Source organism: Dromaius novaehollandiae, chromosome 18, assembly GCF_036370855.1.
Source record: "Dromaius novaehollandiae isolate bDroNov1 chromosome 18, bDroNov1.hap1, whole genome shotgun sequence".
In the NCBI taxonomy this organism is placed as follows: domain Eukaryota; kingdom Metazoa; phylum Chordata; class Aves; order Casuariiformes; family Dromaiidae; genus Dromaius; species Dromaius novaehollandiae.
This window is the reverse complement of record NC_088115.1, coordinates 11845463-11864088: the sequence shown is the minus strand read 5'-3', so window position 1 is coordinate 11864088 and position 18626 is coordinate 11845463. Positions and strand designations below refer to the sequence as shown.

General features: G+C 43.3%; 1 protein-coding gene across 2 annotated transcripts; it reads right to left on the bottom strand.

Annotated features, from left to right (window-relative positions):
- Positions 1-7346: 7346 nt before the first annotated feature.
- SCPEP1 (serine carboxypeptidase 1) lies at positions 7347-18597 on the bottom strand. Of its 2 annotated transcripts, XM_064522685.1 has the most exons (13): positions 18441-18597; positions 18159-18295; positions 17258-17347; positions 16175-16330; positions 15612-15686; positions 15407-15479; positions 14344-14381; positions 14006-14134; positions 12568-12652; positions 11635-11748; positions 10848-10985; positions 8967-9130; positions 7347-8825 (listed from the first exon to the last, which is right to left on the bottom strand). In XM_064522685.1, exons 1-13 carry the CDS (start codon positions 18499-18501, stop codon positions 8760-8762), a joined length of 1326 nt encoding a protein of 441 aa, XP_064378755.1. In that variant the 5' UTR covers positions 18502-18597; the 3' UTR covers positions 7347-8759. The 2 variants fall into 2 exon arrangements, with proteins under 2 accessions (XP_064378755.1, XP_025954859.2); XM_026099074.2 differs by lacking the exons at positions 18159-18295; positions 18441-18597 and adding an exon at positions 17476-17727.
- Positions 18598-18626: the final 29 nt, after the last annotated feature.

Here is an 18626-nt window from a genome sequence, read left to right as displayed (position 1 = left end):
CCACCTAAAATGGCAGTGACAGATTCCACCAAGTGCAGGTTTTGAACTGAGGCAGTATCCATCCATTTGCTTCTGGTAATGAGGTCAATTTGACCCTTAGCAGCCCTGAAAATCTCCTAATTAAAGCCAGCCAGTCAAATTCTTCCCTTTTCTAGGAATCAGAAGTAGTGTTCTCCTCAGGAAGTTATGTTTCTTTGCATACATGTTTCTCATCCCTTTTATGTGCAAATTCAGTGTTCAGGAAGAGGCTGACTTGACAGCCCTGTAGGCTGAGAGTCACTTGTCAATCCCTAGCACAGTGACAGCATACACTGTACTAGCAGCACAAGCTCCTCACATACCCACCCTTAGACACAGAAATAAGGAGTTAGTTCCAGAGCCCCTGCCACCTTGACCTTCCTTTAATTTTACAAATATGGAAGAGTTCTCCTGTTCCCTTACTGATGTATGAGAGAGTCTTTCCAGACTGGGAGAAGCTCAGCAAAATGCAGAGATCAGATCAGACCCTTGGGAAGCAAAGAATTTATGAAGAGATGTGAAGATGAAGGATATCTGAAAGAGAAAAAGGAAGCAAAGTATTTGATCAGCAAACCTCTGAAGTTGTCTAGTTAGAGCAGGATTCTTAGATGTGAGAATATTTAGCTTTTATCTCAGAACAGGTGAATGTATCTCCAGGTTATATGGGAACTGAGCTTAGGAGACCCCTCAGTGGCACCCATTGAAAATACTCAAAAATTTATATGCTGGTAGCACTCAGAGCTGTGGAAAGCATACCTACGTGGCAACAGCTACTGTTAGTCTAGCTCCTCTGAAGTGGAATTTAACCCCTCCAAAGCTTCAGGGCACATCTGTCCTTGTTCACTCGGGTTTTCTTAGGTTGCCCCGTTGCACCACCTGACTCACCCTTCTGTATTCAGCTGGGCAGCTGTACAGTCCCGGATGGAAGTGGAGTCACGCTTAGTATTCTGCAGGAATTCTGCAGGAAAAAGGAATAGACTTTTTCCTGTTTGTCATGATCAGAGGAGAAATTCTTGCACCTGAGAGGGGTGATGTTCTCTGTCTCATTGACCCTAGTTAATTCTGGCCCTCAACTGTCTTCTGCTGGAGGAAGAAGGAACTTGGACTGTAAGTGGAAGTAAGTGGCAACATAGGTTTAGACCAAACCTACCAGCATTAAAATCTGTGCCCATCTTGCATTATTTGTAAGAAAAAGAGAGGGGAAAAAAAAAGCTTCGGGAACAGATACAATAGTTTGGGGAGCTAGTACAGAAATCTGAGAACTGCCACACACAGCTTGAGTGCCAGAGGGCTCTGGAATAAAGCTGATAAGAGAGCTGAAGAGGCTGTAGAAGCTGTCATTGTAGACAGCTGAATATTATGAGCAAAGATCTGACAGCTGGGAGATGATGTGACAGTGCTGAGCACAGGAGAACTGGAGTATCAGATGCTGTCAATAAAGGGTGTAGGATCTGAAAGCTGGGAGTGCCCAAAATGTGCTAAAGTTGGGCCACTGAGCTGAACACGTGCCACAGTCACTTGCTGGGCAATTGTACTGGCAAGGTACAGCACGTGAGGCTGAATCAAGGGGAAGGTTGTTATTGTCAGTAGTTGCTGACAATTGTTACTCCTTGCTGATCTCTGCTTCTCCAATTCTCAGTAGCATGTCTGCTAGTACCAGTGGGCTCTTTTTCCTTACCAGTATATCAAAATTGTTGTTTAATAAATCAGAGATGTTTGACAACTTCATTTCAAGTGTACACTATGTGGAGAAAAATATTTTACATGCTGTAAATCCTGTTTCTGAACTTGAAATATGATTTGTGGTGGTGCTGCCATATTTGCCTGTTCAGGGTAGTTTGAGAGGAAATACTTCGTTGAAAGCCACAGGCCACGGATGGCATTTGCAGGATTTCATTACAATCAGCTGCTTTTCCATCAATGTCACTTCCACTTATTTAGCAAATTGTAATCTGGTGTCAGAAACAGCACATAAGGACTGCATTCCCCAAGGCTGATGACCTTATCTACAATTCTGGTTGCATTCCAACTTACAGTAGCACCATCTTGAGACCCAGCCTTTTGGAACAGCTTCATAGCATAAATCCTCTTTCCAACATACATAATATCACCCTCACTGAATATTTGCCTTCTAATAGCAACTTCTAATATATTTTGAATAAAGTCCTGTTTCCACTCAACAAATGTAGCTCTGATTAGCAACATACAGATACGCTTTGCTGTCCTGGTCTTTAAGTGGCCTTTTTATCAATATAAAGAGAAGATCCAACTAATGAAAAGTTAAGTGTCATGAATAACAAGTAGCAGACAACAAGAACTAGCTTATTACTATTCTTATCTGGCTGAAAATTTAAAACATTGCCTAAGAGCAAGAGTAATGAAGTTTTCCCAGGCTAGCTTAAATAGCTATGGCATAGAAGCAAGGTACTTGAATTTTACTGCCATTTTCCCCAATCTTTCTTCTATTTTAACAAGTTAACTTTAATGCAAAAAAAAAAAAATCAGCAAATTTGGAGGAAATGTTTCAACAAGCAGGAGTCTTCCTTGGAGATTTTCTTATCACTAAAGGACCTAACCTTGTAAAGGTTTATGTACTGATTGAGGTTTACATAGTATGTATGAACTGCCTTGTTTGATATCAACAATACTCTCACCAGATTATGAATTTAAGCATATGCATGAGTCTCTGCAGGACCAAAGGCTAGATAAGCTCAACTAGGCAGCTGCCGCTGTTACCTCAGCAAACACAGCAATGCCTTACATATTTCTTCTTAAAACACATGTATTACCTTTGGAGACACTAGTGAAAAAAATTAGGCATAGGCAGAGGGTATGCCATTTGAAAAAGAAGAGTATGTCTAAATACACATGACAATGTGGAATTATATGGTCTGATTAAAACAACAAGCTAATTTAGCTATTTTTTGCAACTATGAAGCCTCATTATAATGGGGGACCAAATCTTTGTTCCCATGAAGTTACTGAAAAAATTAAATAATCCTCAGTGCCAGTTCACATCAAACCATTTCCACTGTAAATTCACAGAATCAAACTCACGTTTCCAAGTGCTGACCGGGTATTTCCAGGGACAGCACCGGCAGGTAGATGCTATTGCCAACATGTTCCCATGGTATTTGAAGGTCTCCTTACTCCACCAAGTGGTCACCCACTTCACTGCGCCTCTGTCACCAGAATGCAGGTGCTGGACAGCTGCCATAGGGTAGCAAGGTGAGACTGCTGTGTTTGGTACCAAAATCACCTGCAAAACAGAGGTGAATGAATGGTATGGGATAAAGCAAGCTTTCTTCCTATTCCAAGAAGCCCCGCAGTCTTCTAAATGCCCTGGGACCAAACCTCTCTGTTTTTGGTATGTTCCAGCAGCCTCCATGCTGCCTTTCTTTTAGAGAACAGGCAGCAGCCATCAGCTTTTCTCTGAAGGGCTCCAAGCAGTGGAGACTTTTATTTGCCTCAATCATAATGTGTGATGGCATCTGGCAGCCTCCTGAAATCATTAAGCACTAGAAGCCACCAAAAGAAAACATCCAACAGCCACCAGGTCACTAGGTCAATTCTGTCCCTCCGTGCTTCAACAGGAGATCGCCAGCCTTCATTTCTTCAAAGGAGACTTTGGGTACAACCAGCTATTTAATACTCCTAATTGTTCTGTATAGCCGAGGACGTGGGAGAGGACTGGAAATAGCGCTGGATATGAAGAATTCAACAGAGTAAAAATGAAGCCTAGTGTACTTGCTACAATCACCTTATTTTCAAATTCTACCCCCAAAAGAACTCTGTCAAAAGACACACAGCTATTCCGCTCTGGCTCTAACAAGCAAAGAGCTCAGCCCTGACTCTTGAAGTGAAAGACCACTGTGTTACAGAATTGAGCTCTGTAGTCTTTTCTCTGCACAATCAGAAGTTTTATTAAAATACAAGGCTGATATTTTGAAAGTCACCTGCAGATTGTTAATGCCTGGGAGTGCACCAGCCAGCATATTTTGCTTAAGGTAACTCACCCATAGCACTTTCACACAACTGTTCAGTAAGTTGTCCCTCAATCCTAAGATGCTTCAAATAAAACCAGTTTCTAAAATTTCACTTATTTTACCCTTTTCAAGGTAGACTGCACAACTGAGTAGATATGTTCCATCTGTGATTTTAGTATATTTGACTACAAGGAATGCAATTCCCATATAGTGCTGGATTTAGCAATGAGATCTGGGACATAATAAAATTAGAACATGATAAACCATACTGATGCTAAAGCCAAACCGTGATTACTTGTTGTGTCTCAAAACAGATTGTATGAACTAAGTCCAAGTCTGCTGACTAATAGGAGGTAAAGGACAGCACAAAAATATTTATGCAAGAGAATGTAGGTGCAGCATTGTTACTGCTACGACCATCAGTGGACCAAATTAGCTTTAGGGCTAATGGCAATGAGCACAGTTTGACTGTTTCAATGATAGTCTGCAACTGGCTCACTTATAGAGAAACAGTCCAGAAAAGGAGATTTTAGGAACAGAGAAGCACTTAGAAAAGCAGCTCAATCAGGCTGGTCATGGCAGCCTTTATAATTGCCTCAAAAAAATGACCGTGGAAGGAATTATCAAATCTATTGACTGCAGCTTGCACATGGAATTATTCCAGCTGTCTCTTATGCTTAGATGACGGACTGCATTTTAAAACCTACATTGCCTTACTCATCATGGTGTCTAACTATGAATTTTGATATGGAAACTGAGAACAAAATTAGGGGAGTGGAGAGAAATGAGCTCCTGGCTATGAATCAGTTTCACCGGAACATGTCAGCAATACTATGGTTTTTGCCTCCCTGTGATACAGTCACTCTGGTCTTGTTGCTCAAGTCTTCTATGAATCTGCACTTACCTTTGCCTAAATGACATCCAAATGAATGTTCTGGATGAGCAAGTTTTATGTCCGAAAGCCCAGCCAGGCTGAGAGGGCACTTTGGATTCAGATCTGTGCAATATGTTAGCTGGAGATACTGAACAGCAGAGCCACAGTGAGACATTTGGTATCTGCATGCTTTCAGCCTTCAGAGACCCCCAACCCTCCTACAGCATTGTAGCCACAGAATAAACAGAAAACCAACGCACAAACAGCAGCCAGAAAGTACATTTGGTCCTCAAGAAGAGCTAAAGCTACTCATTAACTATCAAATCTCTCATACAGCAAATACCAGTTTGCAGAGAAACTTCGCAAGCACAAACTGTGCACTACTCAAATTATTATTCTTCTTTCCCTCACTGTCTCTAGGTCAGATAAATTGCTTCTCCTTTCACTGAATCCCCTTTGGAAAAACATGAACATACTCAAGTTCAGAAGTGACATACACAAATTGCACTGCCATACAGCAGAATGTTTACAGGATAATAGACATAACATGACAATGAAGAAGTGCTCTGAGATTTCCATCTTGCCTCAGTAACACAGATGTTCTTCTTTTGTTGTGGCTTTGAATCTCAAGATAAGCAGATGTTGCAACATTTCAAAACTTTCATCTTAAAAAAAAAAAAAAAAAAAAAAGAAGACAGCACAACATACATCTATCTGCCCACTATTAAGCCTGAAACTTCAAAGGCATGAAATCAATGAGCATTATGTGCCAAGCTCTCTTTAGAAACAGCTCACATGATTCACTCTTCCCACAGTAAAAACATCTCATACCAGATGAGTTGCATTAGACAGAGGTATGGTGCCTGTGATAACCCTGTGGTGGCAGACATGCCAGGTCTCTTGCCTCCTGTGTCCACCTGTCCCCACCAGCCTCTCAAGCTGTACTGCATGGGCACAGCTGTAACAGCCAGACCAAAGGTCCATCTGTCCAATATCCTCTGTGTACCAGTGGCTGTGAAGGGAGACAGAGTTTGCATCAAGTGACCCTCCCCCATTATATCCTCCCAGATCCAGCAAAGCAGTAGGTAAAAAGACAGACAAGGACATTTGTTTATTACATGCTAGATAGCTTTTAGCTTTCCTTCACAGGCTTTGGAAAATGTGCAGAGAGCTACAGAGAGCCAAAATTGTTTATGCGGGAGAGGCAGTGCTAAATTATTGATTTTTAACACAGTTAGATTTGTTTCTATGGAAATTATCCTCAACTGATGGTGAGCAAAGTAAGCCAGTGGCTCCCAGGCTACCTAGGCAATCAAAGCCTGCAGCTGTAGCTAGAAAAATGTTGGGCTGTTTTCTTGTTGGCTTTTCCTACATCTGTAAAAAATCTTATTAATACTTAGCATGATTCAGGCTAACAGATTTGCCCAAGCGACAGCCCTTATCTGCAAATAGCATGCTGCATGAAATCAAAACGGACAAAGTACGTCACCGCTAATCAGATACACAGCATGACTCAAATTTCTTTCAAAGTAACATCTTTCCTCAGCATCTGCCGGGCAGGTGACTTACCTTTGTGGTGATCTAGAGCTGTGACACGCCAGTTAGAGAGCCTTTGGTGAAATAAAAGGAAGGAATTCTCCTTGTTATTAAAGGATTGCTGCTTATTTGGTGTTTGCATTTAAATGGACACTATTTAGAAGCCTGTCCCCACAGGTAAAACACTTTAATATACTTAATTTGTTTTATACCCTAAAACCAACAAGTCATTAGCACAAGCCTTCTCCAAATGTCTTCCTGCCCCCCACTCCCCAAACTGTCTCTTTGCCAGCAGAAGAATCTGCAGAAACTAAAAAAGCAGTACAAGAAACAGGTGCATCAGGCCTATCACAAGCTCCGGGCCATGTGAGTGAATGTCCCATTCGATAGAAAAGCATAGGATTAGCAGTAAATGATACTTTCTGCAGAAACTTTCTCAATTCTTTCCCTCTACCAAGCCCTGTAGTATTAATTATTTAGGCATAATGCTAGATATTCTATATAAAATATCAGGACTCAGGGCTACAAACCAGTTAAACTGCCCAGGTTTACTTACTTCCTTGGCAAATTATTTTCTAATACTCCAAGAATGCATGTTTCCATACCTTTAGAACCCTTCTCATTCTTGTTCATCTAATATTCAACCAGAAAGCACAGAAACAAATGCTGTTTTGATCCTGTCTGGCCATTCTGGGGTGCCCCTCATCCTGTGGAGGAGTGTATTCTATGGGGACAGTGAGACGGACTCCAGTCCCCACTGCACGCTCATCATGCGATGCAGTCACGTCGCAGAGCACAATCCTGGACCATTCCCTCTCTTTTAAGTGTGACTGCATCTGCTCCCATTGGCAGGGGCTTTGCATTGCAAAGCCAAGACAGAAGACAGGAGATTTTCAGGTGGTGAAATCAACTTCATGTCCAAGAGAGAGGAATTAAACAAGACCTACTGCATTTATTGAAAATTTTGTCTTAAAAAAAATCTGGATTTGCATTGCCAAAGTTCACATGAATACAGTTCAAGCAGAGAAAATGAAAAGGGAAGGCAATTATTAGGTACCGATACTCCAGCTGCTGGGTGATTGCATATATGTTCACACAGCATTATGACTCAGTCCTTGCTAAGCCAACACTATTAAACATTTCCAGATAGTTTCAGTTGCTGGAGAAATTAGAAGGTTTGCTATTTATTTAGGATGCCAACAACTGGAACAAGCTGTTGTGCCTCCTACAGACACAGATAAAGACCAGTCACTTTGTGTTCCGTAGCAGAGGTCAAATGATGTCTCACCAAGTCTTCTCTTGACACTGTATCATAAAAAAAGAATTGTTGGAAAGTAATAGGTCTCTGCAAGACTTAAAGGTCTAGAAAAATATGGATAAGGATATTGGTTCTAAGCTTGCATACCTTCTTTTAAACACGGCTATTTTCTTTGAGAATTATGCTATTATTGCTCAGGTAATACTCTTCTTTCCACTTAGAAGTTCAGAACCTTGCCAGAGGCTTTTGTCCATTAGGACTCTCTTCTGCTCAAGAAGAGGGTGTTACAGGGCTTCCCCTTCAGCATAAGGGAAAGCAGGAGTTCCTGCTGGCTATGCTGTTAGGTGTTAAGGTTAAAGGCAAAATTTGGTTGACAGTCATTTAAGAGGAGAACAAAAAGAAGAAATAATTGGTCAGATGAAAAAGGTCAAATCCTCCTCTAGGGGTGTTTATCTCTCTCCATAGCCCAGGAAGCCTGAAGAGTTTTGGATCCTAGCTCAGGCACCTCAGTGAGATGCGATGGACTGTAAATCCTCTAGGGCAGGTCTTCTATTGTGTCACATCCATATCTTCATTCCATATCCTATCTCCTTATCTTCAGCTTCTAATCCAGCTGGATGACTCAAGCAGAGGCCTGAGGACGAAGGAAGGAGTGTTCCATGGCCTAATGAAACCGGCTTGCGCTCTGACAGGAAAAACAGCAACTCTATCAGGAAGCCGATCAGCTTTAGTCAAGAGGCTTTTAGACCAGAGAGCGTTCGGGGGAGGGCAGCATTTTGCAAAAGCACAAAATCCTTCCAAAGGCAAAGGCTCCGAGAGCAAGTTGCTTATGACAGTGGAGTTCCCACTGGAAGAGTCATTATGAGAAATATTAAGGCAGCAAATCACAGCTTACAAATTCAAAAGCAGCAAATCATTCAAGGATAAATAGGCCTTTCCATAAATGCCTGCACACATTATCAGCCAGATCAGAGAGGATACATGTCTGAATAGCAATCGTTCCTCCTGCGGCTTATTCATTCTGGACTGGCATTCTGCGAAAACAGTGGCATTCGGCAGGAAGCCATACCAGCTGGCCTCCCTTTCCCTAGTGCTTCTGTTGGGTCACCATCCTGACCATTTTCAGCGCCATCTCTCCTTGATCAGATGGTACCTAGCACAGAAATGACAGCATGTGGTAAGCAGCTGCTACGAAGAAGCAGACAGCAAGAACTAACACATGTATCTTTAGTTGTCTTAAGCTACCTTTCTTGCTGATAGCAGTGTGTTCTGCCCCAAGAAACCTACTACCTACCATGTGCCCAGCCTTAAGAATCCAGAAGAAAGCAAAGTTCTCATAGGCCTTGTGGAAAGCGGCTGTCTCAGTGGACTCTGGAGACACGTAGAGAGCCTTCCACCTTTGCCGGCTGAACTGATCCAAATTAGGCCACTTCAGTTTCCTGATCCATGCTTCCTGGCCTAAGTTAGAGATAACAGAGTTATGTTTGATATTTATACTGATGTAGCAACTTGGGAGTCCCAAGTCAGTTGGATCTCTACTGTATTAGACACCAGCACAATAGGGTGAGTAGAAAGTCTCTAGGTATTCAAATTTTAAAAGCGATTTTGCTACGCTTAGAAAATTACCCAGGTTGTGAGCAATCCAGGACAAGCTGAAACAAACCAATGGAGGGAGAGGGAAAAACAAGAAGTGAAAACATACATGATTCGTGATTGCTTTCTTACAGTTTGATGAAGGAGCAAATCCTGCTCCCTACTTCTAAGTCCCAGTCCACTGCCCTGCTCCCCCCTCCAATCCAGCTGTGCTCTTGGCAGCAGCTGGATTGTTTCACAAGCATTTTGTCTTCATGCTCTGTGTTAATACCAACAGTAGACAGGTTTGGGTAGAAACCAAGGTGAACACATGCCTTGTAAATGCTCTGCAGCCCTAGCAATTCTGATATATTTTGCTTTATTCCTAAAGTATCTTCTTGAATGTTCTGCAATGAAAAAGAATCAGCCGCACCAAGTCCCCTCTTGGAAACCAAAAAAAGACAGGCACCACATGGGCCACTGCTTCTCTGTTTGTTCTAGTAACACAGCACAAAGAGCCTGGAAAGGCTCTCTGTTTTCAGGTGCCTGCCAGAGAAGGTGGCAGTCAAGACAGCAAAAAGATACCAATTCCAGGACACCAAGGGAAAAAAGGTTGCTATCTTTACCTGACCTCTGAGCTACTAGAGGAATTTACACATTAACTGCAGCTCAATTTTAGCTCAAAATATGATAAATTGGAGCCCCACTAACTGCTAATCTGTTTTGACAGCCTAAATACTCTGTTTCCTGAATTATTGATTGATATGTTGTTCATGAAGGGCATTTGAATATCTAAGTGCGGAAAGAGATCCAAAGAATAAGGCCTTTCACAATACAGGAAGATGTTTGTGCTGCCTGTGACTGCAGATTATTAAGTCAACAAGAAAAGGCAAACGGAAGAGAGTGCAACAGTCTCACAGCACGAGGTGTTCCAGCAACACTTGGCCTGGCCCCCAGCTGCCACTTGATCAAGTCTGCACCTTTCAAGCAGCAAGGGACAAACAAAGCCCATGAGTGGCCAAAACGTGCAGGCGTCTACACGTATTACTGAGCAGCAGGCGTGGTTGCTCTTCAGCTGCACCCTGCCTGCCTAATTACCAGCTCCCCCGTTGCGTCTCCCCAGGCACCACGGTTTCTGCTGCGGGCCACTCGGTGAAGGCTGAGCTGTGTTCTGCGCAAATCTATAGCAGGATATGGTCTTTGCCCCAGAGACAGGGATTTCAAGGCAGGGCAGGAGAAGCGAGGGTAGTCTCCACATTCATCTATCCTCTTCATTTATGAGTAAGTGTACACATGCATTTATCTATCCTGAAGAATTAGGTGAATTGTTAGCTACCTAATTACTTATGGGCTTCACTGAAACAAAGCAATTACTGATTTTGCAGATCCATTCCCCAGCTGTATAATGGAGGTAAAGGAACTGCCTCTCTCAGAGGGATTTAAAGATAACATATTAAGAGCTATTCAGTTATGACTGACGTATTTAAGCATTGATGGTTGGACAGGAGATTTGCACAAGAGATCCAGGTATAAGTGTTATTGGCGACTGCATGTTCTACTCTTTGTGTGTTCTGTTCCCCACCCCAGTCAAAAAGCCCCTTACCCATGGTGTCAACAATGAGATCCAGCTGCCCATTATAGACTGTAACATTGACATTAGCCGCCAAAAGCTGATCAACAATATCAATGACGGGTTTCATGAAATCCTCAGCCATGTTTGTGAAGACTTCTTTGGACTGACCTAGTGGGAGCCAGAAAGGAGAAAAAAATTTAACTGATAAAGAATGTCATTCCCAGGGAAGGACACAAGCAACTAGCTAAGGGTCCTGGTTTATGGCTGCTTAAACGCAAGCCTTAGCACACAGCAACAGCCAGCAATTTATCAGTATGAGGAACTAGAGAACCAGAAACCAGCCACGCTCCCACTGCAGCTCACACATCGCATTGTCACTTCTGGCTCCCATTAAACTCACAGGGGTGCTTGCATCAGGCCCGTAACCTTTCCCTTTTGTTTTACACCCCTCCCCACACAGCACTACATGATACCAACTTTTTGGTAGAGGAGAACTGACAGGAATTCTTCCAACGAGGCTGAGCAACGGACAGAAATCAGCTGCTGAAAAACAGGGGATCATCTTCCTCCCCCTGTATTTTTTTAGCTGCTAGGCTAAAAAGAGACACAAACACCACAATGAGAAGCAGAACTATGTCTGCTCCTACAGGCCTGCCCTGTTAAACATTCATTTCTGAGAACATGTCCTCCTCTTGGGCCCAAGGATAATGATAGTGTAATGTGACTGTTTACTACAGACAAAGTATCTTCTGCAGATCACAATACTGTGGAAGCAATATGGCACTTAGGAGATCCATGCTAGAAGACAGGAAAGTACCTCCCCATTTCACACAGTCTGGAATAATTTTTAGCTTCTTTCTGATAGGTCCATTCATCAAATCCTTTAAGCTGTCCTTATGAAAATTTTTGACGTGGCGTTGATAAAGTCTAACTGAAAAGAAAGAAAATGCTTTGATTAGTGGCACATTTAATAGAGTCATCCTGCCTGCCTAGATAACAACTTTCAGTGTTATAGTCACATCTGTCAAACTCTTTTTCTAATGGAAACGCAACACCACAGAGGAAGATTTGCTATTTTAAAAATGCAAGCAGTAGAAACTGAAGTAAGCCCTTATTTAGGTTAGAAGATAATATGGGAGGAGACCAACTATCCATTTCTAGTTTTGGCTAATAATGCGCTTTTTTCCAGGGGATCAACTTCTGCTTTAGCTGCTTGGCACAGATAATTTCTTCTTCTCAGCAGACCAAATTTGAGGTGCAATGTTTTTTACTTTTGGGAGTAAACTATGCTTTTCACCTTCTCTGCTGAAGCCAACAGAAACAGAACAAGAGTTTAAAAGAAACTAAGTTTATTTTCATGTTGATATGTAAGTATCACAGAGCAAAAGAGGCTAATCAGACTCCTTGCATGGATGAGACATTCTTGTGTCCTAGCTTTAAGATAGAAATGAAAGACATTAAGAGGAAGTAACTTAGAAGTCACAAAACTATGCAGCAGTTATACTAACAACTTCCTCAGAGTAATGCATGCAGGATGCATAGGTGGAGGTGTAATCTACAGAAGGGTTGCTCCACATTCCTATTTATCCCTATTTATGCAAGTGCAAGCAAGTTCTGTGCAGGAGAACAACAACATCCTTTAGATTTGAAGGCCTCATTTTAAGGATGTGCTAAATTGAGGCTGTATCTGTTGAAGGTATGGGAATGCAAACATAGGGCTCTCTTACTCAAGTACTTAAACACAACTTACCAAGATGGAGATTTTCTTGCTCATTTGCTTCGACTTCTGGAACGTCCTTAGTCATGATGTTATAAAAGTTCACATTGTCTGTGTTCTGAAAGCACAAGATAAGTTCAGTAACACTGTAATAAAAATGTTTCTCAGATACGAGGAACAGACTCCTTTCTGGAAAGAGATATTAGTAAGGTCCCTGTGACCTGCCTCTATGCCTACATCTCAGGAAGATATTTATGGAAAAACTTTCATTCTATATTTGCTTTGAGAAGTGGGGAAGGGTTTTCTCAAGCCTTCGTTGTTCACATGTTGGCAGTGCCACAGATGCCACTTACTTCTGTGAAATGGGTGTGAAGCTACGGGAAGTCCTACACCCCGCAAATGGCTGTAGATTCTCACTGCTCATTACAGAGAGCGCTTCAGTGCCAGATCTGGCCTGATGAAGCTTGTTGCTCAACATCCTCGCAACCTACAATTTTCAACATCCCAAATGCTTCCTCAAGCAAGTGGTGACTCGTGTCAGTCATCCTTTTGTTGGCACTGCTGACATCTGCACAAGTCCAAGAATTGCGGATTGGCAGCTCTGATGCAGACAGCAGACTGCCTGCATCCAAAGGAAAAAATGTGATCCGTGTTGCCATTAGAGAAGTTACTCAAGAATCTTGAGGCTCTCCTTTATTTACTTCCTGAATCTTTAATGTTCTGATGCATAGGTCAGAAATCAGCTTGCGATAGCTGGAGGAACTGAAGTGCCTGCACCCTTATGGTTGTATCGCAGCTGGGAAAGACAGACAAACAGACTTGAACAGAAAAGCAAACAGGAACCGCAAGTTCCTCCCAAAGTTCAACAGTAAGAAGTGAAATCAACTATGTGCAAAGCACTGTCACAGAACAAAAAAACAAAAAAGAGGGAGAGAATGAGAGAGAAAAGGAAGCAGTTCTGGGATTAGTCTTATAGCTTTAGGAAAGCAGAGGCTTACTTGTACTAAAACACAGAGAAAGAGTGAGATTTTGTAGCAACCCTCCTATAGGAAAAGTAAAAGCATACCCAATTTTAAGCTGGAACTTGATGAGTATCAAGATACAGTTACGTACAATAACAGGACATTACTTGAGGTTTTTTCTGTGCTGTACTCCTATTATACTTCTTTAAATAGAGAAATCTTTGTTAACTTGAAATTTATGTCTTGCTGGATGCAGTTTTCAACATTCAGAACATACAACTTTCAAGGAGAGGTCTCATTTAGGCTGAAACTTTTAGTCAGACTGTGGTGCGCAGTGAACAAACAGCTCTTTTGCACCAGCACTGTCATAAACCATGTACTGGCAGAGATGAGCAGGCAGGGAGATGGAGGACGCAAGCCCATCCAGCGCTCGCAGCAAAGTGTAACCTGAAGCTGGGTACCTCCACAAGCACCAGTTACTTATTACCATTGGTTGAAGAAGATCTCACCTCTTCAATGATACCTTCAGCCTTGCTCCAGAGCTCAGTGGCCAGTCCGTATTGATTTTTGTTTATTGCAACCATTACTTCTTTGGCAACTGCAGTCACCTCCGCTAGACCTTGATCATCAAGCAGAGACTGGAAGGCAAACACAGAGAAGGACAGCTTCAATTATAATTTGATGTTAATTTCTTACTAACAGTCTCCATGCATTAGAGTTTTTATACTGGCTAGGAGCTGATCTTAATAATAAACACCCATTTACACTGTCTGGCAGTACAAGTTCTAAGGTGAAGACTAGAGAATCAGAGCAATGAACGCAAACAGGAGAGTAAGAAGGTACTTACGGTGCTATAAAGGTAGGGCCCCCAAGACAGCACAGAATCTAGAGAAACACAACAAATTTCAAACATCTACATTTTTGCAGTACAGTTTTCCTTTACTTTCCTTTTATTGTAGCAAGAGTGATTGTGACAAAAGTTTATGAAGATGAACTACCCAGTAAAAAGGTACTGTCAGCTCAGTTTAGCCCAAAGTTTATGTACCCCAGAGCAGGCTCTTTTCAAATCCTGAGAACCAATAAAACCACCACAATGCCATTAACTCCCTGTTCATCAATCAGTGAAATTTATTTAAAGCAACAGACAGATGCTCTTACCAAAGTGTTTTGAACTCCAGCACTGCCACACAGTGCTAGAACATGGGGATAAATAGGCATGGGCAATGGGCATTGTCTGAACTCATCTATTTGCAAACATTACAGGAAAAAAAATCTAGTTATAAAACAAATTTTTAAAGATAATTTATAAAGTCTCAAGGATCAGCTGATCCTTCTAAGATAGGTAGGAGTTAGCTTAATACTGTATCATGCCCCAGACAGTCTGCGGAGCCTGCCCTTGCAAATCACACTGGAAGACCAATTTTTTTTCTTTTGTCCTTCACGAGACACACACCCTATCCCCTCCAGGTCAGGGAGCATAACAGTTCCCAGCACAAGGCCTCCTTGTGAAAACAAACACACACTTTACTTGCAACATTTGGTGGCCACATTTTAAGTGAAGCACTCTCATATCAAATACTTCAGAGGCTGTAGAGATTTGCAGGGACATTTCACTACCACCCCACTTCAAATGCGAGTATGCTTCTTGCTGACTTTGCTCTCACAGCTTTCGTAACCTGGATAGGTTCTAAAGGTAGGTATCTTTGGTCACAGCTTGCAATGTTTAAATATTTCTTTTTGGTGATTTGATTTATTGGACTCGCTAGAGATTTAATTCATGACTAGCATTTTTGACTTGAGACACCCATGGAACGATTAAAACAAACGAACAAAAAAACCACACACACACGAACAAAACAAACAAACAAACAAAACCAAACTGCCCAACAGCCTGAGGGTTTTGAACATACCTAGAGGAGAAATCCATGAGTCTCCAAGAGCAACCCCAACAAAATTGCACTTTATGCTCCCTTTCTGAACCGCCTTAGTGAATCAGAGAAAATGAAAAGCAGCTTTTACTTAGATGTTCACGACTGTAGAACTTAGTTCCCCTTAAGTACTTGTAGAACACCATATTTTTAAGTGAAAAGTGAACTGCATCCTCCAACTACTTACCTTATGCAGCTCTACAGCAGTGCCAGCAGCCATTTTACCTCCATAAGATTCAGAAAATATGTAGAACGGGATGGTCTGGAGAGAGAAGACAATACATCTGTTAGGCCCAGGGCACAACATACCCCCTATCCACCTCCCATGGCCCACAGACCCTGGGCTCCGACTCTTTTCCTCCTAGTAAGAAATGCTGGACATTTTCTGGTTCTAGCTTGCAGATAAGATTTCCACAACTTCCTGGTGTAATTACTGGGGGAAGTTTTGAAGCAGGCACTTCAGTATTTCGGAACTAAAAACATCCCTGATCCTACACACACCTCCAGTCACAAAGGACACAATAATCCACCCCTTCGCTCATCTGCCACCCAAGACAGCAATTTGAGATACCACTTCTGAATTGCGGGAAATAGAAGGCACCGGTTATACCTGCAGTACCTCCCTAGCAGCAAATGCTGCCTATCTAGAAGGCTGTTAACACCCTCTTTCTAGCCCTTCACTAATTCCTTTTGAGATCTCCTTAAAGGCAAAGCAAAACGTGAGACTAACCAAGAATTCAAATCACTTACCTGGAATTCTGTCCTAGACTTGAAGAATTCTCCAAGAAACACCATCATATCAGAGACTACCGCAGTAAGGTTTTTGGCAAACAAGCTACAGTCATCTACGTAACTGAATCCAGTACCCACAGGGTTATCCACAAACAGGATACTGGCTGCCTGCAACTGTACAAGCAGAGAAAAGGGTTGCATGAAACCTCAGTTCCGCTACCAACAGCAGCAGAGTGTAGGTGCAAACTTTGTTTTTGACAGCATAAATGTCTAACTGAGCCACTGAATCTGTGATTATGAATGAAATTGCAGAAAAGGGAGGTGCATGTCTAACACCAGAGAATGGGACAGGCAAGACTTTTGTCTGTTACAGTGTGAAGTAAGATACTAAATAATGAGTTTTTCTTTTGGGTTCTTTTGTCAAATTGCTATAGTGAATGCCTAGCTATACTGTTACAAACGTACAAATAAAATCAAAATATCAGCACAGAGAAAGCTGACATGGCTCAAAGCAGAAATGCTCCATGAATAAAGAAGTACAACATAAGATCTTTTGATTTGCCTGGTCTGCAAAAGAAAGGCACCCAAAACTCCCAGTCATCCAAAGGCACATCACCCATATGATCCAGGGAACCTCAGACCGATACAGGCGTTAGACGACTGGTTGCTCAGAGCACACAAACGTTCTGGTGAATAAACCTCTAACTTCACTAGCAGCTGTAATTTGGTGCCCCTTGAAGATCATACTGGACTCATAATTGAAAGCCACTGGTTACACTCCTGTACGCAGTGAAGCTATGATCTGAAATAACATCTTTCTAGAATTTCCCTATTTTCAGTTTCCCAGCCATTTGCAATTCACAAATTTAGCAAGGCCAGACATTCTCAAAATCAAATCAATAGGCCTATTCTTCAGTTCTTAGCAAGACTATTCATTTAAGCCATTTTACTAACCACATTATTTCAAGATGAAATATCGTAGTTCTATTGAATTTAAAATGAAAAGTGTTCTGTGGGCATTTCTGCTTAGCAATCATCTGCTTCCATGAGCAACAAGCATGCCTTTCAGTCAATAATTAGAAGCTGAACTCTTTGCTATACCCAGGTTGTATTTCTCGGTTTCAATTCTTTGTCTAATGGACCAATCTCTTCAAAGTTCCCAAATCCACAGCCTGAAGATCCTGGACCTCCCTATGGGGAAATACAAAATGAGAAATAAGATAAAAGGCAGCATGGAACAGATATGAGAAGTAGGAGAATAATAAAAGCAAGCCAGTAGAATGATGTATTTTAAATTTAAAAAATATCTTTTGCATTACATGTTGATTTCTGGAGAAGGCTTTCCTCCTCATTTTCTTTCGTTATGTGTACACATGCTATTTCTGAAGGCAGAGATTTAAGAGGGAAGCAGTCACCATCTGTGAAAGCACCTGATGAACCACGTTATGCAAGTGCAGTTTGAAAACCTTTCCCCTTATTAACACTGAATGCAGAAGTTAGCTACATGCCGATGACCACAAGCCACTGCTTTTATCAATGTGCGCAGCGCAGGCGTTTCACTCTGAAGAAATAACCCAGACGGACAAAGACCAAGTCATTTGTGATTATATTCCGCATTAACTTCTGAAACGCGCTGCTGGAGGTGAGCGCGGAGCACGCGCCACTGTGCTTTATCACCTGCAACTGAGTGAGATCAAGCTCCAAACAATCACAGCCTCCCTCGCCTGCTTTCGTGGAGGAATTCTTCTCGATCTCTAACCATTTTATCTCATTTCTCTCTCTCTGAGCCTTCCGTGGACTGAGCTCCCGAGGCGACAGGGCGAGCGGCGCAGGGCACGCCGCAGCTGCGGCCCCTATCTCCGTTATCCCCCCGACCGAGCACCGCAGAGGCCACTCGGGAACCGCCGCGGCAGGCGACCCTCCGCGCCGCCTCCGCGCCGCCTCCGCGGGGACCCGGGGCCGGGCCGCGCGCAGCAGGAGGGCGGGGCGCGCCGCACCCCACCTGCAGCCACAGCACGAGCGGCAGCGCGGTGAAGTCGCCGGCGGGGCTGTCCGCGTAGTAGAGCCACCAGAACATGTGGGCCTTGGTCCGCACTTCCACGTACCCCCACAGCTCCCGGGGCGGCTGCAGAACGGCGCCTGCGAACCGGGAAGGGGGGGAGTCAGCGGGGAGCGCGCGGGCCGCCGCTGCGGGGCCGCAGGCCTCCCAACGCGGCGCCCCCCGGGGCCGCGGCAGCCAGAAGCGCGCCCGCCCGCGCCGACTCCCACCCCCGCCCCGCGTTACCGGCCGCCAGCAGCAGCAGCAGCAGCAGCAGCAGCCCCGCGGCGGCGCGCGGCGGCTCCATCCCGGCGGCGGCGGCTCCCGCTGCCTCACGCGCTGCGGTGCGGTGCGGTGCGGAGCGGAGCGGAGCGGAGCGCGCCCCACCCGCCGGTAGGAGGCGCGGCCGCGGCTCCCGCCCCTTTTGTCCCA